Source organism: Zootoca vivipara, chromosome 7 (genome assembly GCF_963506605.1).
Source record: "Zootoca vivipara chromosome 7, rZooViv1.1, whole genome shotgun sequence".
Taxonomy (NCBI): domain Eukaryota; kingdom Metazoa; phylum Chordata; class Lepidosauria; order Squamata; family Lacertidae; genus Zootoca; species Zootoca vivipara.
Window position 1 is genome coordinate 66,944,376 of NC_083282.1, and position 27,235 is coordinate 66,971,610.

At 43.3% G+C, this 27,235-nt stretch overlaps 2 protein-coding genes across 2 annotated transcripts in view; both read right to left on the bottom strand.

The window, feature by feature from the left end:
* Positions 1 to 7,673, bottom strand: part of TRPC4AP (transient receptor potential cation channel subfamily C member 4 associated protein) — a 28,422-nt gene extending 20,749 nt beyond the window's left edge. Inside the window, exons 1-3 of the mRNA XM_035124251.2 lie at positions 7,471 to 7,673; positions 2,515 to 2,643; positions 1,911 to 2,027 (exon numbers count right to left, since the gene is read on the bottom strand). Coding sequence (XP_034980142.1) covers positions 1,911 to 2,027; positions 2,515 to 2,643; positions 7,471 to 7,635 — 411 coding nt within the window. The 5' untranslated portion in view covers positions 7,636 to 7,673. The remainder of the gene's footprint in view (positions 1 to 1,910; positions 2,028 to 2,514; positions 2,644 to 7,470) is intronic.
* A 2,267-nt stretch (positions 7,674 to 9,940) lies between these two features.
* EDEM2 (ER degradation enhancing alpha-mannosidase like protein 2) lies at positions 9,941 to 26,340 on the bottom strand. The gene is made up of 11 exons (XM_035123449.2): positions 26,145 to 26,340; positions 24,340 to 24,450; positions 23,403 to 23,442; positions 22,455 to 22,560; positions 19,100 to 19,225; positions 17,290 to 17,501; positions 15,898 to 16,039; positions 14,960 to 15,084; positions 14,049 to 14,193; positions 10,811 to 10,932; positions 9,941 to 10,494 (listed from the first exon to the last, which is right to left on the bottom strand). The coding sequence occupies exons 1-11, from the start codon at positions 26,258 to 26,260 to the stop codon at positions 9,994 to 9,996; spliced, it is 1,746 nt and encodes a 581-aa protein (XP_034979340.1). The 5' UTR covers positions 26,261 to 26,340; the 3' UTR covers positions 9,941 to 9,993.
* Between the last annotated feature and the right edge of the window lie 895 nt (positions 26,341 to 27,235).

Sequence of the window (27,235 nt, forward strand, 5' to 3'; positions counted from 1 at the left end):
GCCTGTGTCCTCTCCTTGTAAAGGCTGCATAGAAGTCAAATACATTGCCACTTTTAAAAGCTTTAGGCTAATTAAAAGCAAAATCTACGCTGCCTGTAGCTTATCTGATCAAGACGTTATATCAACCTGCATCACTACTCAGTCTTTGTGCATATTAGTTGTAAAATTGTAGCTTATACAGACAAAAGGTTTTTGTAACTTCCCATTGAACTATGAAGAGGATTTAAAAGATTTTGATGTAGTAGGCAGGTCCATATTTTAGTGTGAAATAGACTAGTTTCAATATTAGTTCAAGCTAGCTATTAAGATTCTGTAGTAATAAAAGAACGTGCTTTTCTAAATTTATCTTTAAGATACAGACATGTTGCTCTCCAAGCTTTTAACTATGACCTTGTGTTTAATTTATAGACAACTTTTACTTAGCTCTCTCACAGACCTATTCATTACGGCCACTCATATATTGACAAGGGGTTCCATTGCCAGAGCCAGCCTCCCACTAAATTGAAGCTTTATTAAGATTAAAGATTTGGTTATGAAATATGCAAAAGGAAACTAGACACTTTGTACTTAATATACTGGATTCAAGAGGCTAAGTATTAATTATATACGTCAGGATCCTATGACTCTCAAGAAGATTGAATATCACTTCTGAGCCATGACAACCCTCAACTTTCTTAGCACTGAAATTATGGGTGTCCCATAAATGTTTTCAAATGCTGAAGGACAGTTGGCCAGTCAGGTTATGAGAGGCCTAATATAGAATGCTTTTACCTTCCAACACAAAAAATGCGCAGTGCCTCTGATGAAGAGTCTTACTTCAAAACATACTGGGTGAAATAAGCCACACACTTCTAGTGCCACTTACAGCACACTTCTAGTGCCACTCCAGATTATAAGCATGATCAAGAATTGTTGGAGCTGCAGTGTTCGAAACTCCCATTGTTCTAGGCGCATTTTGTGATAGGGAATTTCATTAGTGTGAGCAGTTTCTGAGCTCTGGGCGCAGAAGAAACTTAAGATTTCAGATTAAAACTGCAGTGGAAGGAAAGGAGGACATTTTTCTGCCTCCCCACTTCCAGCTACTCACTGAAGACTGGAGAAAAGACCCTCTTAAGAATATATGGGGGAGAGCAGGAGACCATGTAAAAAATGAACATAATATTTTAGCTGCAGTTCATTCATTTTCAGCTTCAGAATTCTTGTTATTAAAAAACACACCTAGACATTCCATTGTTGCACCCAAAATCTAGGTTTAAGGTGTCATTTAGCTTTCATATCTCAGTTTCTAACACTGTGGAGTTGTAGTCTGAAAAACCCCAGAGGCCAAGGTTCTGCACCCTAGAAGTTTCTTCTGATTTTCTGTATTGGTGCCCTCCATCCTTACCTCTCTTGATGCTACAAGTACCCCATGGACTGCCAGCCAGTCATTCCTGCTAGAGAGAAAACATTCCCCTTCCTCGTGATACTCAATCTGATTGAGGAAGATTCCTTCCTAGCATCCAATAAAGTGATGCAAATTCATGCTGCTTTACACCCCACTAACCCAAAAGAATGGAAGAAATACACCAAGATCATATAACTTTAACCTTGCTTAAAGTTGCACCCTGTGACTGTTTATTCAACTTGTAGAGTGAAATTGTGTTTTCTCTTAAGCCACCATTTTCTAAGCCAAAAGGCCAAGTTACTTTAGTCTCCAAAAACACAATATTCCTATTCTAATGAAAAATCCCTTCCTTACATTTTAAATTTTGCTTTCTTGGGTAACCAAACCTTCCTATGGCTGTACTATTGTCTTGAACAAGAGTATTAGTATTTATTTTTTCCTACTACCAATGCCTCACTCGATGCGTTAGTTACTGTATTTGACAATATGCTACAGCATTATTATTTTTAAAGTAGAAACCACTTACATCAACTCCTCCAAATAAGTCAAATGTGTATGTATTTGGAAAAGTGGATTCTTGAGCAGACTTTCTCTCTTCTGTGACAAATGCCATAGCTTCCATTGAAAGAAGGGGGGAAATCTCCTGGCAGGGAACAAAAGTTAAAGTTGCAAGTACTGAGAGATACTTCATATCAAAGCATATTATTCAAAGTCGTTGCAGAAGGTTACTGAGGGTACTTATGAGATTTTCAAAACATCAATTTGCAGCACCAGGTAGCCGATTTCACCCAAAAATATAAAAATACAAATTAATTTACTGCATCAACAGCTAAATGTGATATCAGAAAACAGAACAAACATAATTATTCTATCAATGTAGTCTGAAATGCCAAGCTTCCAAATGTGCAAGATTAGGAAAGAAAATGATTTCTAAGTAAATATGTGAAACACATTTGTTGAAATTCACTTTATATAAGCAGAACCTGAACCAATTCTCAATTCCTTTTTACTCTTCTGGGCCACTGAGAGAATCTGTGACTAACTCATAACTTATGAATTGACTTAAAATATCAGAGGAAACTGAGAATGGATTCTGCTCCATGCATCAGTCTGCCAGTAAGAAACATTACCTTTAAGATGCCTTGGCACTGGGATAAATCACTGTTGGGATGACTGTTCTCATACAGCTTCTGTAAGAGCAAGGGAATTCCATTCCACTTTGCTTGTTTATCTCTTTCCTTCAACAAAGCTTCTGTGAGCTACAAGACAAGATAAAGATGAGACTGACACATTTCTTAGATATAAGGTATTTTATGCTGCCCCAGAGCATGGATCATGCTACTTGGTATCTTGGAAATTGGTCACTATACCCAAATTGTGAGCTCATTGTATCTGATATTCACTATTACACCATAGCTGCCAAGTTTTCCCTTTTCTCGCGAGGAAGCCTATTCAGCATAAGGGAAGTTCCCTTAAAAAAAGGGAGAACTTGGCAGCTATGTATTACACTAGGTATGATCAGGCATCCCCAATCATGCAGAAACTTCTTTTTCTTGATATAGAAGGGACAACAAATTGCCTTCAAACATAGAAGCCAACAGTTAATTCTACTGACCCACTAGAATACATTAAAAGTACCCCTGAGCTTACAGTGTCCTTTCCTTTCCACTAAGCAAGTTTCCTCACCCTTCCCACACACTGTTGAGAAGGGCTTATTAAACTCATGGTATAAGTATGAGTCCCTGGATGTCTTTCTTTAGAAATTAAACACTGTCCTCATCTCCCCAGCAAGCATTCTAAATATCAGGTATGGGTGTTAACAATGCTTCCACAAGAATTTAAGTTCTTTCATTGTAAGTGAGATTTGGAAATTCAGTTGTCATTCACGTGAAAATCTGGATACAAAGAGGGTTCTGTATTCTGATACAGGCAACACTGTGTGACCTTAATTACAACAGATCTTTAGTGCCAAGCAGACTGTAACATTTTGAAGAATGGGGCCAGTGATGTTTAGTCAAATACTCTGATACTCATAACAGGACTAGTATGGTTTACTCACTGAAAATTGTACTTTTGTTAATGTATTAAATCCACATGTGTAAGAAAAACTTATACTACTACTACTAATAATAATTTATTACTTATACCCCGCCCATCTGGCTGAGTTTCCCCAGCCACTCTGGGCGGCTTCCAACAGAACATTAAAATGCAATAATCTATTAAACATTAAAAGCTTCCCTAAACAGCGCTGCCTTCAGATGTCTTCTAAAAATCTGGTAGCTGTTTTTCTCTTTGACATCTGGTGGGTGTTCCACAGGGCGGGTGCCACTACCGAGAAGGCCCTCTGCCTGGACCTCAATGTCCGGGCAGAACGATGGGGGTGAAGACGCTCCTTCAGGTATACTGAACCAAGGCCGTTTAGGGCTTTAAAGGTCAGCACCAACACTTTGAATTGTGCTCGGAAATGTACTGGGAGCTGGGTGTTCCAATTGTCCTAACACCTGCCAAAGCAGATTTCTGCAAATTCCCCAACGACTGATATTGGGACCTGTCCTTTTTAACTTGTTCATAAATGATTTAGAGTTGATGATACCAAATTGATCTGGATAGTTAAAACAAAAATGAGGAAGAGCTTTGAAAGGATCTATCTAAACTGGGTGAACGAGCAGTAAAATGGCAAATGTAACACTATGTAGTCAAGTAAGGTAAAGGTAAAGGGTAAAGGGACCCCTGACTATTAGGTCCAGTCGTGACCGACTCTGGGGTTGCAGCGCTCATCTCGCATTATTGGCCGAGGGAGCCGGCGTACAGCTTCCAGGTCATGTGGCCAGCATGACAAAGCCACTTCTGGCGAACCAGAGCAGCACACGGAAATGCCGTTTACCTTCCCGATGTAGCGTTTCCTACTGATCTACTTGCATTTTGACGTGCTTTCGAACTGCTAGGTTGGCAGGAGCTGGGACCAAGCAACGGGAGCTCACCCCGTCGCAGGGATTCAAACTGCCGACCTTCTGATCAGCAAGCCCTAGGCTCTGTGGTTTAACCCACACCGCCACCTGCATCCCTATAAACTGATGCAAACTGGGCCACTTTTTTCTCTAAATTTCACATAAGGAATCTGAATTGGTGGTGGTGGTGACTGAATAGGAATGAGGACTTGAGTTTGTGGTGGATAGTTTGATGAACATGTCAAGCCAATGTACAGCCGCTAAAACATGATTTTTGAAATCAGCTTTCACTATAAGAAAAACACACAAACTAGATTTACAAGTATATTTTGTTATGCATACCTGAGCTGGAAAACCAGTTTCTGTTCTGTGAACACTTGCACCAGAAAAGATGTGTGTGGTTGTAATGTGCAGTAGTGCTGATGCCCATGTAGAAAATGCATTGTGCATGACACAGTGATGAATTCTCCCCTCCCCGTGAAAATGCTATTGAAATTCAGATTCCATTACTGTGGAAAAGAATCAATGCTTCAAGTTCTCTTTTCATTCCCAATCTTGCAACAAAGCAGTGACAAGAACCTTCTGCACAAAAAGTTTTGACTAGCAACTCCATGCTAAAGTGTTGTAGCAGAGATAGGTAACTTTGGGCCATTGCAGCTCCCCCCTCCCCCAACTCACAGGGACTTCTATTTTAAGAAGTCCCTGTGAGCGGAACAAAACAGTATTTTACATCTCAGCATTCACACTTAACAAAGCTTCTGGCTCCACTATTTTCAGAGAAGAGTTTTTAAAAATTCTGGATGTAAATTTCCATATAATTTAGTTTATTGTGCTAAAAGAGAAAGGAATGCTGATCAAGCATGAAATATATACAAGCAAAACAGCACAGTTTCAAAGGTTCAAAACTCATTGAAGAAACCCAACTAGGAATTTACAAGATCAATGTCACCTTTTCCACTAGTCATCAAACCAGAACTCTTATAGTATTCGGGGGAAATGACTAAAGGAAATGACTTAAGTAGGATAGGCACAACATATTTCACCGAAGGACAAAAAAAGAACTGAGCAAGTTAGGTTATCCTAGTAAGTAAATTCTATTTTCAAGTTAGAAAAGAACCACTTTAGGCAGCTAGAAACTTGCCTCAAAGGAAGGAATATATTTTTTAACATTTACATTGTGCATTTTGATCATAATCCAACAGTGTTAAAACTCCTTTAAATCACTGAAAACAGCAGGCTTCGGTAACCCAGCTCAGTGCTGGATTGCAGCATTAAATTATATTGTGCATTGTGAGGTATCACATACAAAGGAATATTTCTTCAAAAAACTTCACATATATTTGTGGCAAATATTTTCATTTTGGCTGGTTCCAGGACACTGCAATAGGCCCTATGGTTGATTTTCCTTATTCCGATGCAATCCAACTAAACTTACAGAAATGGGAATAAAAGGCATATTTCTATTTTTGTAACACCCTTCAGAGACAGGGCAGACTTGCATACCAGAATGTTAGATCACTATTTCCCATTCCCTATCTTGAACCAATACCATTATGTCTCCCATTATTAAAAAAAACAACAACCTTGATTGGCCTGGTTTAATTAATCCACCTTTATGTATTGGTTAAGCAAGCTGTGTTCACAGCAAATGCTATTTTTAACATTGATAATTTTAGTATGCTCCAATATGAGTCAAACCTAAAATTTAGGTTTTAATATGCATGTAATTCTTATCCAGATACTTTTTAAAAATAGCAATTGTTTGTATTTAATGTAGTTTTATTAGATGCTACTAAAATTATTATGCTTTGATGACAGTAAATTACGTTTGATCAAAACCATTGCCAAAGCTGAAATGAATGTATTTTGAGGACATGATTTATTTAATCCTTTCCATTTTTTAATTTAATACTTATGTTTTATTAAGGTGATTTCAGTTAAAAGAAATAAAGGGATACAGAAAAAAAAGGAGGGAGAACTTCATCATCAACAACAAAGACACTTATAAAAGCAAAAATATAGCCCTCTATTGAAGTTGGGTATTTTGTGGACTGTAGTCTTCAAATAATTGAAAAAGGTTAGAAAAAATTATCTCTTTCAAAGGAAAAAATGGGTATAAATATCCATTCCTTTGAACATCTCCCATTCTTCTATTTCTGAGGCCAATATCACCTTTTGCCTGATGCCCAATTTTAGCCTTGCTTATTCAGGTAATTATGATTTAATTAGGGTTTCACACCTCAGTATCAATAATCAACATTGTAGATTTGCAATGCTGGTACTTCAGGTTTTTATGCTATTAACTTCATATGTCTTTTTATCTGCAATGCTTAAGTTCTACTTAGTAAAGAAAATGTATTTGATACGTGTCCTTGGACTCTATTATTTTCTAATGCTCCTAAACGTGGCAGGAAAGGGTGAAATATTCAACAGCCAGACTTTGTGTCTGCTACATAAAGATCACACTTTTAAGATTGCCTCTCGGAACACAACAAAATTGCCACACGTTGACTCAGCGATGGAGAACACGGTCCTCTTATATTCTGCCAACTGACTCCTGCTTAGGAGTCATACCTTGTCATGGGGTTGTGCAAGACCCGCGCAAAAAAACTCTGGCGAGCAAGGCAAGACGACACCTTTCCAACGAAGTAAACTGGACTGCATGCTACTGGGGAAGGTACCGGACTTCAGCAAACGCCAAAGAGGCAACGGCCTTATTAACAGAGAAGCCTTTGAGAGTTGCAAACCAAGAAGCCAAGCAGGCCTCGCAGTAGCAGCAACTCCAGGATTCCCTGGGAGCCCCAAAAGCCTCTGACTCCCCTATTTCCGAGGGTGGGGGAGATGGGATAAAATTGCCCGAGCTCGCCTTAACGGGTGCCAAGAAGGGCCGCCTCCTGGATGCGGGTATGGGGGTGGGGAGAGACAAAGGGGCGTCATCACACGCGAGGGAGGGACAGTTCCCACTTCGCCAGTGGCGAAAACCGCCCCCCACTTCCCACCCCAGAGCGAGCTGCAAAAGGCAAGGCTGGAATGGGACGTGGCGAGCGGAGCCGAGCGCAACCTCTTCTGAGGGAGGTGGCGTGTCGGCGTCGCCTCAGACTCGGCCTTCCCACAAAGCCCGCCTTAGCCCCGCGGTACCTGCGGCCCCCGCGACAGGCCCCGGCCACTGAGTTGCGCATGCCGGAGCTGGGCCAGGATGTTGGCCGGCCTTCTGCAGGCTCCCGTCCGACCCGGCGCTCCGGGATCCGGGCCCGATGCCGCGAGCGGGGGAGCCGCTCCTGCTCCTTTCGCCGCCGCCGCCATAGCCGCTCCTGCTTCTGGCTAAACAGGAAGCGCCCCTCCTCTCAGGCGCTTTGAACGGAACGTCTCCCGGGCTGCGCCGCAGCGACCCCAGCAGGCCCGACCGCGCGCTCAGCGGCCGCCTCCTGATTGGTGGAGAGAGGACTACGCGCCCGTCTCTTCCCGTTTCCCCCACTCCCCAGGGGCTGATGGGAAACGTAGTCTTTGGGCGTAAACTGCGAGCAGCTTTACTCACAGAAAGGGATGTGGGTGAGGGAAGCACGAAAGGAGCGGAGAGGCGAAGCTGTCATCTCCTCCCTTCAGTCAAAGCCAGGACTTCCGGTATTTTGTGCGACGCCTTCCTCAGGCACAAAGGCACGTGAGGTTCTTTTTAAACGCCCCTCCCCCCACATTTTGCTTCGTTAGATAGCTACATGTAAAGCCTTTCTTCAATTCAGTTGTGTACGAAATATTACTAACAACCAAAGCACCAACAATTATTTTTTTATAATCGGCATGAGCATATTATTTGCATATATAAGGTAATAATTATTACTAATAATAATTAGTAATAATTATATTACTACTGCATGTTAGAATGTTTGAAGCACTTCATGTGCATTTTCTAAGCAACCCTGTGAACACAAAAGTTTAGGGACGCTATATTGGCCCACAAGAAAGATTCTACAAAATAAAAAAATCCTTCCAGTAGATTCCATAATCCATAGTAGCACAATACCTTAATTAGGCCAACTAACTTGGAACAAAGTAGCATACAAGCTTTCAAGTTCCTCTCCATAAGTTCAACAGGGTAGATAGTAAAACGAAGCTGGGAGGTTGGCTCAGGTGAAATCACAAGGTTTTGTCCTTAAATGGGACATGATAATATATAAGTGGAAAGAAAAAGTAAATGCAAGTCGCTTCTATGCAATTATGCTGACCTATAATCACAAAATAGCTTTTCCAGACACAGTGTCTGTTTAGAATCTGGCAGAAATCCTAGAAATAGCCAACATGGAATTTATACCAGTCCCATCTCTACGTGTTCCAGGATTTACAGCCTTCCTACTAGCTCACTTATCACCATTTATTATTTATAAGATGTATGTAAATAGGCATTGCATTATAAAAATAGAAATGCAAGTGTCTGCCTGCAAGAGGTTTCTTCCCCTTTTCTTTTTGCTTGCTTCATTTATTTTTCACTTGCTGTTGCCACACTGGGGAACAAAGGTTGGCTTCGTGTTACTTGCAAGCCAGCACTCATGGTTTGCTTCTCTCTAAAAACAAAGAAAAGCAATGCATCTTAAAATGGAAGCTGCATTATATACCTTTAAATCCCCTTTTAAAAAACCCTGCTTTAGACAAAAAGTACTCCCAACTATAGAGTAAGATAGATGGAGATGTCTTTCCAGAACAATCACATATGAATCAGAAGCCACCATCGTGTCCCAGTTGGAAAGCCCCAAGACTACAAATAATCATCCTTCTCTTTAATGTCCATGATAGAAATGTGTGGATCCATCTATTCTTACAGCCATCAACTTAACATGTATACAGGATGTCAGAATTCAAAGCACTCAGCATAATTATCTCAGCGATCTTTATGGCAACTCTGTAGGTTAGTGTTGTATGTTATCTCCATCTTGCAGATAGCAGGCAAAGTGGATTGCACAGCTGTTTGACTAAGGGCCATGTAGCAAACTCTTGGTAAGAGTGAAATCTGAATCAGGTACTTTGCAGGACAGAGCTACCACAGTACAGCGTATCTGCAATATCCTCCCTGTCACCATGCTGTAAACAAACATCTTGTTGACTACAGACCAAGACAACATTTTATTGGAACAGTGTGTGGCAAGTTTTCAAACTACACCTTATTTAGGTGCAGCTGCTTAAGTTGTACATTACTTGAACGAGTCTCACCCAGGTAATGGTGTTGCATCAAGGTCCCCACAACCTGGGCATGTAACCTATTTCTGTCTTCTAAACACATATGCCTAAAGATTATGCAGTTCAAAAACTTGCTTGCAATATTTCTTATTGCATGAGGCCAACATGACTATTTAATATCAGATCAAACTTGCCTTGCTGCCTGTGGTTAAAGAGTATGAACACTCTCTGAAAGAGAGATAGATAGAGAAAAGTTAACAAATAAGGCATGCAGGGGGCTGGCACAATCTGGGAACTAAAGCTATACTAAGTGTCATACAATTGCTTTTTATTGCTCTCAAAATACTTCTGCTTTCCAAAGTGGATGTATGCCAAAACAGAATTTACTCCCGTTTGAAGATGTAGATAGATATCCCACTAAGGAAACAGCAACAGAAAAGTGCAAATAAAATACATATTTATTGAATTCAACAACTCTGAATCAGAGCAAAGGAATCAAGTATTATCTAAGAAGACCTGCCCTAGAACAGCCAGTTTGGAGTTAAAGGGTTGACTAGGGCAGCTCAGGAGTGGGATTTTCCTTTTCTCTTTCTGTTTAGTGTTCATTTGCTCTTTGCGGCCTTCTGAAGAAGTATCTGCAGAGTCTTTGTGCCTCTCTGCTTCTCTTCCAACAGAAGTTCTTGTCAAAGTGAACTTCTTGCTTCTTTTCAGAGAATAGAACTCTCTCACTAGATCTTCTACCTCCCACTGCTCTTCCTTTTGTTTCCTGCAACAGTGCAGTGCAGCAGGGTCTATAGGATGAGCTTCAGTATTGAAGATGTATCCACCAGCACCAAGAACACATTCTCCATAGGGTGTCAGTACGACGTCAAAGGATGACCCATTGTTATGAATGAAGTTGTCAGGATCAAACAGTAGATACAAATATTTCACTGTTTCAGCCAGGAAGAAGGACTCCATGCGGTTATCTAGTTTGTGATCTCGCAGGTCTTTGATCTTTAAAATAAAGGGAGTGAAAAGTGGTTACAGTGCAGATACCAGAATCTGTCGTACAATTGTTTCAGCAACATCCTGGAGAAATATACAGTGGCACAAATCAGGAGATCTGTTCAAGTCTACTGTTGAAATAAGCAGAACTTAGAATCAGTGCCATATTTGTGTCATAGAATAAAACAAACACACACACCAACCAAGATGACACATTCTGTTAGGTTAACTTTTGCTAGTGAGAAAAGGATGCTTGAGAGGAACACACTAGCCCATTACTAAAAAGGAAAGGGCAGGGGAAGAGAGTTCAGGAGAAATACTTAACTGTTGCAAAGCCACAATCAACCTTGCTGATTTTTTCTATGGCCTCTACAACATCTCTGCCCAGTTCCAAAAGGGTGGGATCTTGGGTAGCACGATATAGGTACATTGCACTCTCTATCAGTTCTGCAAAAATACAAAAAAGAAAAAGCTTGGGTGGAAATCAATGCTGCGCTATTACAAATTTTCTGTACGCACAAGATTATCTGCTTTCCAGACGGAATTATCTCCCCTCCCCCGTCCTGTACTCAATAGGCTGTCAACACACAGCTCTACTTCTCCATAACATTGAGTCAGGGGCTGCTATGCATGATCTGAACACTTGCCTAGGTGGAGGGGTGATCTGGATGAGGACCAGTAAACTAAGCATGAACCGTGGGAGGACGTAAGCCCTTTGGGATGCTGGTTCATGTGTTTGGGAGATTGGACAGTTGCCTGTTCTGGGTGGAGTTGTGCTCCCTCTGAAAGAAGAGGCTTGGACCTTTTTTTGGGGGGGGGGGAGGGTGTCTCCTGTATCTATCTTTGTTGCTGGAGGCTAAGGAGGCCTTGGTGATGAAGAGTGCCTTTTACTAGCTACAGCTGACTATGGCCATTACTGGACGGTGATCCATGCATTAGTAACCTCAAGACTACTATTGCAGTCTGCTCTATGTGGGGTTGCATTTGGGCCTGGTCCAGAGGTTCCAGCTGATGCAAAATGCTGTGGGCTAGACTGTCGGTGGAGGCAGATTACCACCAGCACACAACTGCAGTGTTCAAAAGTTTTCACTGACTGCCCATACGCTACTAAGCCATGTAGAGGAACAGGCGGGTTTCCGCCCTGGAAGATCGACAACAGACCAAATTCTAATCCTGAACCATCTGGCCGACAAATATGCTGGCAAAGGCCTAAAAGCCCTCCATGTCGCCTTTATTGACTTTAAGCAGGCCTTTGATCTAATCCCCAGGAACCAGCTATGGACAAAACTGGCAGCGACGTCTATTGACCGCCGCCTCCTTTTGCTGATTATGAATCTGCATACAAATACCTTCCTGAGAATTAGGCTAGATGGCAAGGGGCTAGTCTCTAATCCGGTTGCCACCACTAGAGGGGTAAGACAGGGCTGCTTGCTTGCCCCTGCCCTATTTAATTTCTATATTAACTCACTAGTGGCCCATATGACCAATGCTGTTTTCCACCCGCCAAAATTAGCAGGTAGAGCCTTGAATGTCCTCCTGTATGCGGATGACGCCGCCCTTTTAGCTACCTCCCCCATTGGGTTAAGGAGGATGCTTCAAGCTCTTCATGAATACGTGACCCAACACGAGCTCCATCTTAATTATGCCAAGACCAAAATAATGGTCTTTGCTGCTCGACCAAAACCTAATTTGTGGTCAATTAATGGTATTCCCATAGAGCAGGTTAGTTGCTTCAAATACCTGGGTCAGATAGTTCAATCAAACAGGTCCTTCTTGGCACACAGAGAATATATAGCCGCAAATGCTTCTAAAGCAGCTCTGTTGATTAGATCCCTGTACTCCAAGAAACAGGCACAAACAGTGGATGTTGCCCTGCGACTCTTCAAAATGAAAGTTCTCCCACTACTTTTGGTGGGCATTGCCTTGGGTACGCGTAGGGACTTTGTAAGATTGGAATCTATCCAATCACAATTCCTCAGGGCCATTCTCAGGATCCCCCTTCTGTTGCGGGTGCGATCATGAGATTGGAGACCGGTTGCCAAGCCTTTACGTATGTGGCCCTGAAAGCGAAATTATGGCTATGGCTCAAACTATGTTTCAGACCAATGGGTTTGGCCCCCCTGATTCTGAGGGATAATTTTAAGTCTCCATGGGAAAGGGAAGTGGTAGAGGAAGTGCAAAAGTGCGGTCTGTCCTCCCTTTATATTGAGTCCATGACGTACAGTCGCGCTAAAGCGATGATCGCTCAGAGATTGGGGGATATCGCCAGACAGGAGGACATAGCCCGTGTGAAATCTGGGATGTTTTTAGGGGAGCAGGTGTATCGGTCTGCACCAGCCCGTTACCTGGCGGATATCCACTATGTGGAATACCGCAGACTACTTACTGCGGCTAGACTGAATGTCCTTGATTCGGCGGTTTTGAGGGGTAGATTTGGAGGAGTCCCATACGGTCAGAGAATGTGCCATTGTGCCTTGGGTGAGGTAGAGTCCACAGAACACATTCTACTGAGTTGTCCCTTTTATAATGATTTAAGGCAATGTCTTATAGCCCCGTATTTATCTCAGTTTAGTTCCCGACTAAGAGAACAGCAGGCAGCATATTTGCTAAACAAGCCCACTGGGAAAATAACCTTCCCTGTGGCTAAATTCCTCTTCCTGGCGCTCAAGTGTCGGAAACGTATAATCGAATGTCTTGATGTGGGTTACCTGTAGGAGGTTTAGTAGTGCGGTCATACCCCATTTATGTATCCCGCTGATGCCCTCAGTTTTATATTTTTATATTTTTATGTATCCCGCTGATGTCTTCAGTTTTATATTTTGATATTTTTATGTATCCCCCTGATGCCTTCAGTTTTATATGTTTATCTTTGTATTGAGAAATGTTTTTGTTCTGACTATCGGTCGAATAAAGTATATTGATATTGATATTGATACTAAGCCATGCTCAAGTCATGCCCTTAACAATTTGGGTCCAGGATATCTGCTTAATCCCTTGCATCTCTTCTTAATCACTGAGGTCTTTGGGGGGGAGTTACTGTTAGTAGTCTCCCGTGGCTTGCATGCATGGCTCATATTCACCAGGAGCCGTTGTGTTTAGTATTGTGGGCCCAATTTTATGGCACTTGCTTCCAGATGACATAATAGAATCATAGAATTGGAAGGGGTCTTGATGGTCATCTCCAACCACCTGCAAGGCAGGAATCTTAACACACATTCTCCTCATCTGCTTTGAAACCATGCTTAGTTTTGCAAATGTGCTAGCAGATTTATTGTTGCACCCCTAGGAGGAATGTCATGAAGACTCCCTCCCTCCCTTCTGAACTTCCAGCGCTTACTGAAGACATTTGTTGTTGTTGTTCCAGCAGGCATTTTAACTGGAGTTTGATTTTATAGTTCTAACCAATATTTACTTTCAGTATTTCATCCCTGAAAACTGCTTGGAGATCACTGTAGTTAAGCGGTATGTAAATTATTTTATTTAAACATACTTCTGCAGTATTTATATGCCTTGTAAACAGCAAATGAAAGATGCCACATACAAAATACTTATTTCTCATTTACCAGGTCTAAGTGGATACCCTTCACGCTTTTCCACTGTATAGCCCTGGGGAATATTGTAGAACTCGGGCAACCCACCAAACTGCTTCCAAACAGTGTAATAATTGAGGAATGTTCGCATTGCACTATCTATGTCTCCAATGAGGCTCTGGGAGGAAGAACAAAACCAGAAAAAACCCAGTGAGGTAACAGAAAGAATAGAGCATAGCAGACATAATCAACCCAAGCACAGTGTACAACTAGAACCCTCAAATAGTACTTAATCTGTTTTTAAAAAAGGAAAAGGGGGGGGGGAGAACCGTAATAGCATGATCAATTATGTACTGAAAGGATGTCTGTAAGAAGGCTTGGGTTATAAAATAACCATAGGACAGACACCTCAGTGGCAACCAGGTTTTTTTGTTTTGTTTTTTAAGTCTGGAAAGAAATCTACTAGAAATAACATGTTCAAGTTTAATAGGGCTACTCTGTTTTAGGAAATCATTCATTTTCATTCCTAGATACTAAAACAGCCTTTGTCAGATTCTCAGCGGAATTACAGTTCACACGGGATCAGAGAGACAACGAAAAGTGGATTATTGCTAACTGTTTTCTTGGCAAGAAAAAGCCACAGCTGGTTTCCCCCGTGCAGATATTTGTCCTCATCTGCTTTTACACTTCTGATTTAAGTACAGGACTATCCATCACAGGCAAAAAGTCTGGATTCATGTTATACTGCATTGGAAGCCTAGTCAGATGCAGGCTATCAGTTTTACTGTACAAATGGAATTACAAAGAACACAAGCAATTAAAACAGGGATGGAACCTGTGGCCACCAAGTATTGCTTGACCACAGCTTCCAACAACACATGAAGAGCCACAAGTTCTTTAGCTATCCCTTAGTTAAAACACAGCTGTTCTTCACCAGCCCTTACCTGCAAGCCAGGCCAGTAGGCCTCAAGGGACTGAAAAACAGGCATCGAGACTGTTCCTTTATACATCTGAACCCAGAGGTACCAATCATCAAATTTTGTGTAGTTGCTTATAGCTTTGTTGTAGTCTACAGAAAAAGTCAAAATGAACGATAAACACTGGAAGAAGAATTTCAGAGCACCTGAAAACAAACCGGCTTTCATATATTCTGTTTGCATCTGTTTCAAAGAACGCATTTATCATCAGACTTTCCTTTTATGCTTAAAGGGATGACAATACAAAAATATTTTAAAAAGGAACTCTGCTCACAGCACATGAGCTTGTACAGAGCAGTTGCTGTTAAGGAGGGAAAGAGGGAAAACGGGACATAAGGTATCATTAAAGCAGGGGCAAGGAGCCTCCGGGGCCATGGCCTGGACATGTGTCCTAATTTGGCCCGGCACCTGTTCCAATTTGGCTGCAAGACAGTTTCCCCAAACCATGTGCACCTGTCCCACACTTGACAGGGGCAGGCAGAGACAGGGCTGCCAATGCATAATCAGAAGCTTTAAAGTGTGATTCTCCCGACTGTGCTCACCACCATTGAACAAGACCATCACATGTCACTGCCTTAGACTGAGTCAGATCCTTGGCCCATCTAGCTCAGTTTTGTCCACACTGACTATAAGCAGCTCTCTAGGGCTGCAGAGAAGAGAGATCCCCAAACCCTGGGACCTCTTGCATGCAAAGCAGATGTTATATCCCTGAGCTACAGTCCTTCTCTAATGTGATGAAGGAAGGAAGCCAATGAGCATTGTCCACCATGGCTGGCAACGACTCTCCGAGATGTCAGGTGGAGGTATTTCCTGACCCTACCTGGAGATGCCAGGGATGGAACCAGGGGCCTTTGACATGCAAAGAAGATGCCCTGCAACTGAGCTATGGCCCTTTCTGAACTCACCTAGAAACATTGACATCAGCTCCTCGTCCTGCAACAGGATGGCTCCTTTAACAAGATACTCAAAATAGGAATCTACTCCGGCTCCAATGCCAGCATCCTGGGCTACCCATTTGGCGGTTACCACATCAACATGATTACCCACCTGAAGAAAAAAGCAACCTTCATTTATTAAAAGCTATGGATTGAGATTAGCATAGGTTTACATTCTATACATTTCAGCGAACAATAGATCCTTGGTTTGTTATCGGTACAAGCTTCCAAAAAGCACAAAGATGTAACAAAAAAATCTTAATTTCTGCAGCACCTCTAACATGCAATTAGTATCAACAATGTGTGTTACTGTACCAATTCTTTTAAAAACAACACTAAAGGTGGTAGTCAACTAATTTTTACTCAGAATAGGCCCATTGAAATTAATGGACATTAAGTTATCCATGTTCATTAACTTCAATGAGTCTACTCTGATTAGGAGAACTAACACAGGACCAGGCATCTCTAACATGCGACATTAATGATTCATTAACACAGCCTTTTAAACCAGAATGCTCATCATGGCATCAACTGTTCTGACCTTTATTTAAAATCCCAGCTGTTTTTCGGTTCCAATTTCTTGGATTTGCCCAAGAACATACTAGAAGCCTAGAACGCAACTGAATACAGTACACTGGATTTCCCCCAGAGTGAATTTCACTTCCACATTAAATCCTGTGGCAGTCACTTTGTGGATCATACCATTTTTCAGTGAAAACAAGGACCAATGGCTAATGGGTGGTGGATGGGAGTGGGAGGGTCTGAAGGCACATGAGGCCACCACCTTGCTGGACCTAAGCAGGTCTAAGTCTGGTCATTGTCTGGATGGGTCATGTATGCTCTATTGGGTTCCATGACAGAAGAGATTAATTTAAGATGATGATGATGATGTGAAATGACCAATGAGGATATTCCTGAACTGATTTGTATAACTGAGAAAATGTAAGAGCAAATCTTTTTTTAAAAAAAGATTTGTAAGAATGTGGAGGTAGGAAGTGACTGGTAGCAAGCAATGCAGGTTTCTACAAGTATTGGAACTTCAACAAGCCGTCTTCTAATATTGTATTAGAACCCATTGTATTCTTGAAAAAAGCTCAAGGTATCTGGACCACAAGCTATTGAACAATGGCGATGCTCATCATGGTCATCCTTGATGTAGACAAACAATGGAGGTTTGGGAATAGGAGTCAGCTTATTCCAGCCTGTGTACGTTTATGGTACATGGTGGACCCAGTACAGCTATATTCTTGCAATCAATGTGTTTCAGTGGCAGCGTTTTAAAAGAATTCGACCATACTTTCAACAGAAATCGAACTATGAACTATGTAGTTGGAAAGTGTGACACATGGTTTTTCCACTCACCAAGCCAATATCAGAACGATTTTTCCAGAGGGTCTTAAGAGCCTTTCTGGCAACATCCTCAAATACTGGGTCACCTGTAAGATGACTTAATGTAGCAAATTCCACTATAAATGTACCAATTCCAGCAGTACAAGTAATTGGTGTCTCTCCAGGGTTTACTCCGTGTAGTAAGTTCACCGTCCCATATGGCATTCCAGTTGGAGTCTGAAAGGCTTCAAAACAAAACTATCATAACTGGGGGCCCAGTGTAGGTAATACAGTTCAAACTGTAGATTCTCCCAAGGTTGGTTCCACAAATACTCCTGCAAGTCTCCTATCAGGCGGGTTTCTAGTTTTAACAGCAAGTCATGTGACAACCCAGCACAATCTAAACAGTGGGCAAACAAGTCAGGACAACTACTGGGAAGATTGCCTAATTCAATGCATTGGGAAATGTAGGTCTGTCTGCCTCGTCATCCTATAGCGCACAGCTCAATTTGAACAGCAGGTCTGGTAAGCAAGGTATTTACCCATAAGGAATTGTTACCTGCTTCTGGTGAGCAACCCTGATACACTGTCCAATCAAGCTCAACGGGCTTGGCAACCAATAGATTTCCTAAGTTTATGACAATAATTTAAAGATTTTCCAAAACACACAAACATAAGAACACAGCTGTATACTGAAGAACTACTTTGCTCAAAGAGGTTTCTGTTGTATAGATTGGGATTTATATTCCAGTTTAACAATAGCCCATTCACAGGGGAACAAAATGCGAATCCGAGTAACCACAAGTTAAAATGATCATCGCTATTCAAATAGACAGCAAAGACTGTATGTTCTGCTTTAGCTCAAGTGTGCAATGAATGCTTAGTGACAAATATATGTCATATACAGCACTGTAAGTGCCTTTCTACCGTACTTCCACAAAGTAAACACTGCATTAGCTGCATTATTTCACATCTTAGATATTTATCAGAGCCATTACATTACCCACTAGGTAAAGGTAAAGGGACCCCTGACTGTTAGGTCCAGTCTTGGATGACTCTGGGGTTGCGGCGCTCATCTCACTTTACTGGCTGAGGGAGCCGGCGTACAGCTTCCGGGTCTTGTGGTCAGCATGACAAAGCCACTTCTGGAGAACCAGAGCAGCACACGGAAACGCTATTTATCTTCCCGCCAGAGCTATATCTATTTGCACTACCAGAGCTGTATCTACTTGCACTTTGACGTGCTTTCAAACTGCTAGGTTGGCAGGAGCATGGACCGAGCAACGGGAGCTCACCCCGTCGCTGGGAATTGAACCAGCGACCTTCTGATCGGCAAGCCCTAGGCTCTGTGGTTTAGACCACAGCGCCACCTGTGTCCCACATTATCCACTACTTAGCCATATTACTATTTTTGCTGTTGTGGTATACTCATTGATAAAAAAAAAGCAGACACTTGAGTCCATTTTCATTACTTCAGATTTTAGCAACATTCAGCCCAGTATACATTAGGGCAGCCTTTCCCAACCATGTGGTCCCCAGATGTTGTTGGACTACAACTCCCATCATTCCTAGCTAGCAGGTCCAGTGGTCAAGGATGATGGGAACTGGGATCCAACAACATCTGGGAACCCAAGGTTGGGGAAGGCTGCATTAGGAGCATAAATATTTATTTTCAACGCACTTGAGATATCCAACTACATCTCTTCTGCTTCTAGCAATTTGCAAGAATTTGTCCCCCTGCAGTTCCTGGTACCTACGTATTACTTATAATCTAGTTTAGCCTATAAGGCAGCAACACAGAAAGGGAGGAAATGAGTTCTCAAGATTTTGCAACAGTGCTCACCTGGCAAAAGTTTTCGAGCTGCATCCTCTGCCATCCTCAAGAGGGGCCCAGAGCAGGGCCATCCCGCTTCCACTTCAACACCGGCCTTCTTTGACAACAAGTGAGCAGACAGGAGTCCACCAACCACTGAAAATGGGAATGCACAGCTTATTTAAAAAGCAAAGTAGTGCTGTCTCAATGGCAAAGGGTGAATATGTTATTATTCATTTGATTTGTATCTTGCGCTTCCTCCCAAAGGAGCCCACGGCAGCAGACATAGCAACGACAAAACAAAACAAAACAAAAATCTAAAAACAGGTAAGAACATTATCTCAGCTAGTGATCTCAGAGTCTCTTTCAGCCATCAAATGCCTTGCAATCACAAAAACAGGAATGTACCTCACTAGGGAAGGCATTCCACAAGTGAGGAGAGCGTTCCACAAGTGGGGACAAGGCACTCTCCACAAGCGGGCAACACCATCCAGATTCACCCCAACAAGGCCTCACCTGCCAATCACAGGATCAGAGATAGCTGATATTTAGGACTTTAAGTGCTAGTACTGATTGTTTTGGCCCGGTACTTCACTGGCAGCCAGTGCAGTGCTTTCAGGACACATGGCCCTATCTGGTTGCTCCACTTACCAGCCTAACAGCCACATTCTGCACTATCATCAGTCTCCGGACTGTCTTCAAGGGCAGCCCCACATACAACATACTACAGTAGTCCAGAAGGGAGGCCACCAAGAACCGACAACTGAGGCCAGGCTACTCTGACCTCGGAACAGCTGCAGCTGGTGAATCAGCCTATGCTAGATTTAAGCACTCCTAGCCACAGAAGCAATTTGAGACTCCAGTGGCAAGTTGGGATCCGGGAATACTCCTAGACTACAAGCCTTTTCCTTAAGAGGGGAGTGCAACTCCTTCCAGAACATGTTGTATACCAAATTCCTGGGCACGGGAAGTACCCATCCACAGTACTTCTGTCTTATCAGGATACAGCCTCAATTTATTGGCCCCCATCTAGTCCACTGGTGCCTCCAAAACATCTGTCTTAACACCTTCACGGACTCCGATTTCTATGGAATGGAGAGAGAGCTGAGTACCATGCTCCAAATCCCCAGATAACAGCTCCCAACAGTTTCACATATATTTTAAATAGCTTAGGAGACAGAATGAACCCTTGTGGGACCCAATAGCCCAAAAGCTAAGCAGTAATCTCCTAGTAATACTTTATGGTAGTGATCCTGCAGGCAGGAGTGGAACCACTGTAATACAGTACTTCTAACTCCAACCTTCCTGAGTCATTCCATCAGAGCACCATGGTCAATGGTGTCAAAAGTCACTGAGAGGATCAAGGAGAACCAGCAGAGTTGCATTCCTCCATCTCTTTCCCAATGGAGGCTGTCAATCAGGGCGACCAAGGGTGTTTCAGAGCCAAAAGCAAGCCGGAAACCAGACTGGAACTGATCTAGAAAATCCACTTCCTCCAGGCATATCTACAGCCGACTAGCCACCATCCTCTTGATGACCACGCCCAGCTCCTTTACTTGCAATCACAGTATGTTTAAAAGGAGGAGCAAACAGACTAATTAGACAATCAATTCCTGGATTAAGAAGTCAGTTCAGCTGTACCTTGGTTTTCAAACAGCTTAGTTCTTGAATGTTTTGGCTCCTGAATGCTGCAAACCTGGGTGTTCCAGTTTGCAAACTATTTTTGGAAGCCGAATGTCTGACTGGGCTTCTGCGGCTCCTGATTGGTTGCAGGAGCTTCTTGCAGCCAACCAGAAGCTCTGCTTTGGTTTCCGAACATTCTGGAAGTCAAACGGACTTCTGGAACAGTTTCCGTTCAACTTCCGAGGTACAACTGTACAGTGGTACCTTGTTTTGAGTCCGGGATCCGTTCTGCACGAGTGGCAAACCCGGAAGTAACCCATAGCTGATATTTAGGACTTTAAGTGCTAGTACTGATTGTTTTGGCCCGGTATTTCACTGGCAGCCAGTGCAGTGCTTTCAGGACACATGGCCCTATCTGGTTGCTCCACTTACCAGCCTAACAGCCACATTCTGCACTATCATCAGTCTCCGGACTGTCTTCAAGGGCAGCCCCACATACAACATACTACAGTAGTCCAGAAGGGAGGCCACCAAGAACCGACAACTGAGGCCAGGCTACTCTGACCTCGGAACAGCTGCAGCTGGTGAATCAGCCTATGCTAGATTTAAGCACTCCTAGCCACAGAAGCAATTTGAGACTCCAGTGGCAAGTTGGGATCCGGGAATACTCCTAGACTACAAGCCTTTTCCTTAAGAGGGGAGTGCAACTCCTTCCAGAACATGTTGTATACCAAATTCCTGGGCAGAACCGACTTCCTTTTCAGTGGCTACAGAGGAGCCAGCCATTTGGTTAAGCTTCTCAGGGGGGGACACATTAATTGTTCTTATCCCAGCAACATCTTTTCCATGATTATTGCAAAGAATATACTACGTAAGTCATGAAATATTCAACTTTTCGCCTTAGTAATGAATACAGAAAAGCATCAGAGCAAAAACTTGCATTAGAATCATCACAAGAATGTTAACAGCAGCTCAGCTGGATAAGACAAACAGCCCATGTAGCTCAGCTCTCTGTTTCTAACAGTTGCCAGCTGACTGCTTCCAGGACCCCTACAGGCAGGGGATATATGGCCATAGTTCTCTGCCTGCTTTCTCTCTTTGGTACAGGGGTGGGGATGTGGGGACCCTCTAGAACAGGCATGTCAAACCTGCGGCCCTCCAGATGTTTTGGACTACAATTTCCATCTTCCCCAACCACTGGTCCTGCTAGCTAGGGATCATGGGAGTTGTAGGCCCAAACATCTGGAGGGCCGCAGGTTTGACATGCCTGCTCTAGAAGCTGCCAACTCTCATTAGCCCCAGAGAGCAAGGCCAAAGGTCAGGAATAATGAGAACTGGCGTTCAGCAATATCTAGTTAATCCACCCTTGCTCTAATCTGGTATTCAACTATATTGCCTCTGAACAAGGTATTTCTATAACTTTTATTTCTCTCTCCATGTTCCATTCTTCCAACCCCAAGTGCTTTTAATATAATGCCTGCCAATTTTCCATTCTTCCAACCCCAAGTGCTTTTAATGTAATGCCTGCCAATTTAGGATTACGGACTCTGCTCCGTGAAAGATTATGCTATAATAAATTGTCAGTCCTTAAAAGGCTGCTACAACTGACTCTTTGTTGTTTTTGCTACAACTGGCTATACATGGCTACCCTTCCAAATCCTGTTACTATATTACACACTCATCTTTCCTCTGTGCTGCAACCCTAGACTAATTTGTTATGCAAAATACTTCCAAGACAGTGACCTTTTTGAGTTCCGCTCACCTCTGATGTTGGTTTCAAAGACAGAAGCATTTACATCAATATCAAAATTCACACCCTCCTGCAACACGCTGACAACTCTCTGGAATTCAGAGACGTTCCCCAAAATCTAGAAGAAATAAATTTAACTGAAAGCACACAATTCATGAGACTGCAAACATCTAAATATGGGGGCAGGCAGGGTAGAAATCAGTAGGAAAGATATATTACAGAATTTTACACTGGCGCAATATAGCTTTGCCCTTGAAGTTGTTCTAATGAAGAAAATGTGCAAGAACTTGGAATGTTGGCATTGCATCAACAACAGAAGTTGGCCTTGTGTACAGGAGGTCCCAGGTCCCATCCTTAGCATTTCCAGATAGGTCTGGGAGACACTCGCTGCCTGAAACCCTGGAGAGCTGCTGCCAGTCAGTGTAGACAATACTGAGGTAGATGGACCAGTGAGTCTGATTCGGTATAAAGCAGCTTTCTATGTTCCTATGGATGAAGTCTGGAACTAGCTGGCATCTATCTGTCTTGGGAGACAATGGACAATTTTAGTTCTACATTTTGGTTGTATCCTGCACTGCACACATGGAGATCCAGTCTCACACTGTCCTCTTCTCTCTCTGTGCACCCCCAAATCTGTTCTGAAAGGTCCCTCAACCCTCTGGAGAAGATTTGGGGAAGCTGCAGGCAAGAAAGGGGAGCATGGTCCATTGCTTATGGAAACGTGTTGTGTAAGTGAAACAATAGTGTTAGATATAACCCATTGTTTTCAAATTTGTGAATCCATTTTGTGCTTAGTTTTAGTAATGTTGTCATTTTTCTTGTTTGTAAAGAAGTTGAAAGTAGTGAAAAACTGAAAGTCTGAGGAACAGAAATTGTTTTCTACCAATATGCAATATGCCTGAGAATAAGCAGGACCTGAGAAAACTAGGGAAGATGATATTACTGACAAACGGTACTTACTAGCAGAGTGTCCAGTGCATCAATCAGTGTGAGAGAAAAACTGAAAAAGAAAGGAAGGCAATGCTGGTGAGGCAAATGTGGCATCAACCACAAAATACATAGAAAGATGCACATGTTGGCATTTAGCCAGTGGGCTTTGTCCTCTGAAAAACCAGAGCTGGAGCAGCTACAAGAGATGGCTGTCCAGTCTCTGTTGGAAAATATCTAGTGAGGGAGAGCCCAACTCCACTGTAGGTAATTAGTTCCATAGCTAAACTGCTCCTACCATTAAGAGGTTTCTCCCACTGTTCTACTGAAATCCATCCTCCTGTAACTTGAGCCCATTACATCAAGTTCTGCAGAGAACTTGGCCTCTTCTATGTGACAGCACTTCAGATATCAGAACAGTTTCATCATGTGCACCTCAGTCTTTCCAAAGGCGGTGAAAAGGTTAAAACTATGCTGTTCCAGGACCACTAGTATGTGCTGTAAGCTTCCCATGCTGCTTTTGCATTCAACAACTGAAGTTATAAAATGGACATCTGGTTTTTTATTGTTTAACCTGTTTCTTGGGACTAGATCAGGCATCCTCAAACTCGGCCCTCCAGATGTTTTGGGACTACAATTCCCATTATCCCTGACCACTGTTCCTGTTAGCTAGGGAGGATGGGAGTTGTGGTCCCAAAACATCTGGAGGGCCGAGTTTGGGGATGCCCGGTCTAGATTCTCTGGGATATCTGAGCAAGAATCAGACAAATTTAGTGTGACATGTCCTCTAACATGGCCTTCCCCACATGGGGCCCTCCAGAAGTTGGACTGCAATTCCCATCAGCTTCACTCAGCATGGCAGGTGGGGGGACGACGACACCTGCTCTAGTAAATAGGGACATCCTCTAAGAAGGTGTTATTTCAAAATTCCACAAGCAACCAAAGAAAGAACATTCAGTTTCCCCAGTACCTTCCCCAAGTGTCCTGCCCATCACATGTCAGAGGGCGCAGTTCATCATACGGGAAGGCGTTTTCCAGGTAATTATCGTAAGCATGATAAAACATGGACTTGACTCTCTCTCTAAAGGGAGGGAAAAAAAAAGACGTTTCAGAAACTTACAGTGTTACAGAAAAGTGGACAACAGCAAAAAAGGTGAACTCTACAAAGGTGAGCATAGCACTGCCATAATTTTGAAAGCAGTGGATCACGCTTGCCATCACAGAAGAAGCATTCTCCTTTCTCTCACAGAGCAGAGAATGCTTCTTCTAAAAAGGGGTATGAAGCAATACATGTGCAATATCATCTAAAAACAAAGTATGTTCTCTTCAAAATTAGAAGTTTTGAGAGTGGCCAGGAGGCTGAAACCCCACCCGCATGAAGACCACAGCAAGGATGACAGCAGCCTTCTTCCAGAAATGGAGCAGCTGCAATAAGTTTGCTTTCCACCTTCCAGTCAGAAAGAGCTCTGTTCCAGTTGCCCTGAAACTGCAAGAGTGAAGGGGAAAGCACTAATTGGAGTAATAATGGGTAGTTGTATCACTTCTAGGGCCAGCAAGACCAATAGCAAGGGAAGGTCAGTAGGACCACAACTGGTTAAATGCCAACTCAGAATTAATCACGTAATTCTGACACTGTCAAACTGATCTCCATTTGAGAGGATCTCTCTCTGCTCCCATTCCTTTTGGTCTTTTTAGTCTGTAAACCTGAGGACAAGGCTTCTGTGTCAATTTCCTTTATGTACAATTCCTGACACCAGGACTGAATGGACTTTTTGATCACAATGAGCCACTCTGGGAAACAATTTTGGTCCGAAAAGCAAAATAAACTTTCTTCATCTAGGATTTACACAATGAAATCCTTATAAATATTACAGCCTCCACATGGAATGCCACCATGCAGAATAAATATGCATCTTTGGCAGTTCCTATACCAGGGCTGTGATGGGCACCTCAGCAATTCTCTTCCTTCCAACTTTCTTGCTGACTGCTTGATATACACAGAATGCAGTGGAAGGCAGGAGAGGGGGGGGGGGAGAGAAAAAGGCCTCTGATCATGTCTTCACACCAAACCAATGTCTTCAAGATTCCCTTATAAATAATTTTCAAGAATCCACTGCACTTTCCCATCTCTCTCAAAGGAAGCATTTCAGGTTTGTAGGATCTACTTTTTTTGGGGGGGGGGTGTTGCTTCAAGGTTCTTCACAGCTGCTTTTAACCATGACCACAAAGACCTGCATATGTCAAGAGCAGCATGCCCTCAGTTATTTTTATGATTTCCCCCACACACATGGCTATGATATCTTGTTTACTTTTCCACGAAGCCACATCCCTAAGATATTTAAACAAACACATGAATAAAACGATTGTCCTTTCTTACCGCCTTCTACAAGGGTAGAACTTGCCATCTAAAGTCTAATCCTCATCCCCTGACTTTTTAATTTCTGTGCCATCCTCACCATTAGACAACAAGCACTTTGTTTTCAAAGCAAACTGATAAATATAGCTGCAAGTAAGTATTAGACTAGGATTTCCGCCCTCTCCCACCCTCGGTTTTTCGATCTGATAGCAGGGCTGACACCACCCTTTTTTCTCCCGTTGTCCCTGCGCGAGACTGGATGGCAGGTGAAATTCAACGTGGCCAGCCAGAGAGGCACGCCATTGAAAGGGGAGGCGTAACCTGTTGAAAACCCGCCTCGCACCACAAAGCCTTTTAAAAAGGGAAGGCAAAGGAGCCCAGGTGACGAGGGAGCTGTGAGCATCCTGGTCCGGGCTCACCTGTAGCGGGCGATGTCGACCTCCTTCCCGGCGGCCGGAGGGGGCTGCCCCAGCGAGTGCAGCACCCACAGCCAGAGCCAGCCCAGCCGGTGCAGGGGCGGCGGCGACAGCAGCATCTATCAGCCGCGCGCAGCGAGGGCAACCCGGGCGCCCTTGCCTCCCTCTCCCCGCTTCCGCGGCCATCCGGCAGCCTCCCTTCCGGGACACGCCCCCTCCTGTAGCCCCGCCCACCCCGTCTCCTCCAAGCGCCAATTAGAACCGCCTGCCCCTCCCGCCCCTGCAGTAGGGATGACGCGAGATGAAAGGGTTGGTGAGCTCAGAGGGCGCCTGCGCGGAGGGGAGTATCGACGTGTTCTAAACGGCGTGGCCGGTAGAGGCCGCTGCGGTGCGCCGGTTCTGGCTATTGGTTGATGCTCTTGCTATCGCAGAAGGGAGGGAGAAAGGGGAGAGGAGAAAATACGTCTGGCTTTCCGAATAGCCCTGTGTTGAATCATTGAAATCAGAATTATAGTTAGAAGAGACCCCAAAGACTCATCTAGTCCTACCCCCCTGCAATGGAGGAATCTCTGCTAAAGCATCCATTGACAGATGGCCATCCAACCTCTGCTTCAAAACTTCCAAGGAAGGAGAGTCCACTGCCTCTCCTTCCTTCCACTGTCAAACAGCTGTGACTGTCCGAAAGTTCTTCCTGATGTTTAGCGGGAATCTCCTTTCTTGCAACTTGAAGGCATTGGTTGGGTGCTAGCCTCCAGAGCAGAAGCTTGCTCCATCTTCCTGTGACAGTCGTCTAAGATTTATACCTACCGCCCACTAATGCATCTTTCTTGATGGTAAAATTTCTTTACTGCCCACCAGTGCTCGATGGAAGGAGGATTCCGCTTGTTGTGCCATAGAACCCCCCTACCCCCCCTAGAATGCTGAAACGCCCACTAGTGGGCGGTAGGGACCAGGTTGACAACCCCTGGTCTAGATATTTGAAGATGGCTATCAGATCTCTGTCACTTCTTTTCCAGGCTAAACATACCCTCTCTAAATATAGTGATTGACATTAATTATTTTCACTGTGTATTTCAATTGTGTTTTATTAGCTA

Bases quoted from the DNA above. Each gene is read 5' to 3' on its own strand.
- EDEM2 (XM_035123449.2), bottom strand. From the start codon at position 26,260: ATGCTGCTGTCGCCGCCGCCCCTGCACCGGCTGGGCTGGCTCTGGCTG. The intron at 19,226-22,454 runs GTGAGCGGAACT...TCCCATTTTCAG, and splicing joins CTTTGAAACCAACATCAGAG to TGGTTGGTGGACTCCTGTCT. The intron at 16,040-17,289 runs GTGAGTGGAAAA...TTTTTTCTTCAG, and splicing joins ATCGTTCTGATATTGGCTTG to GTGGGTAATCATGTTGATGT.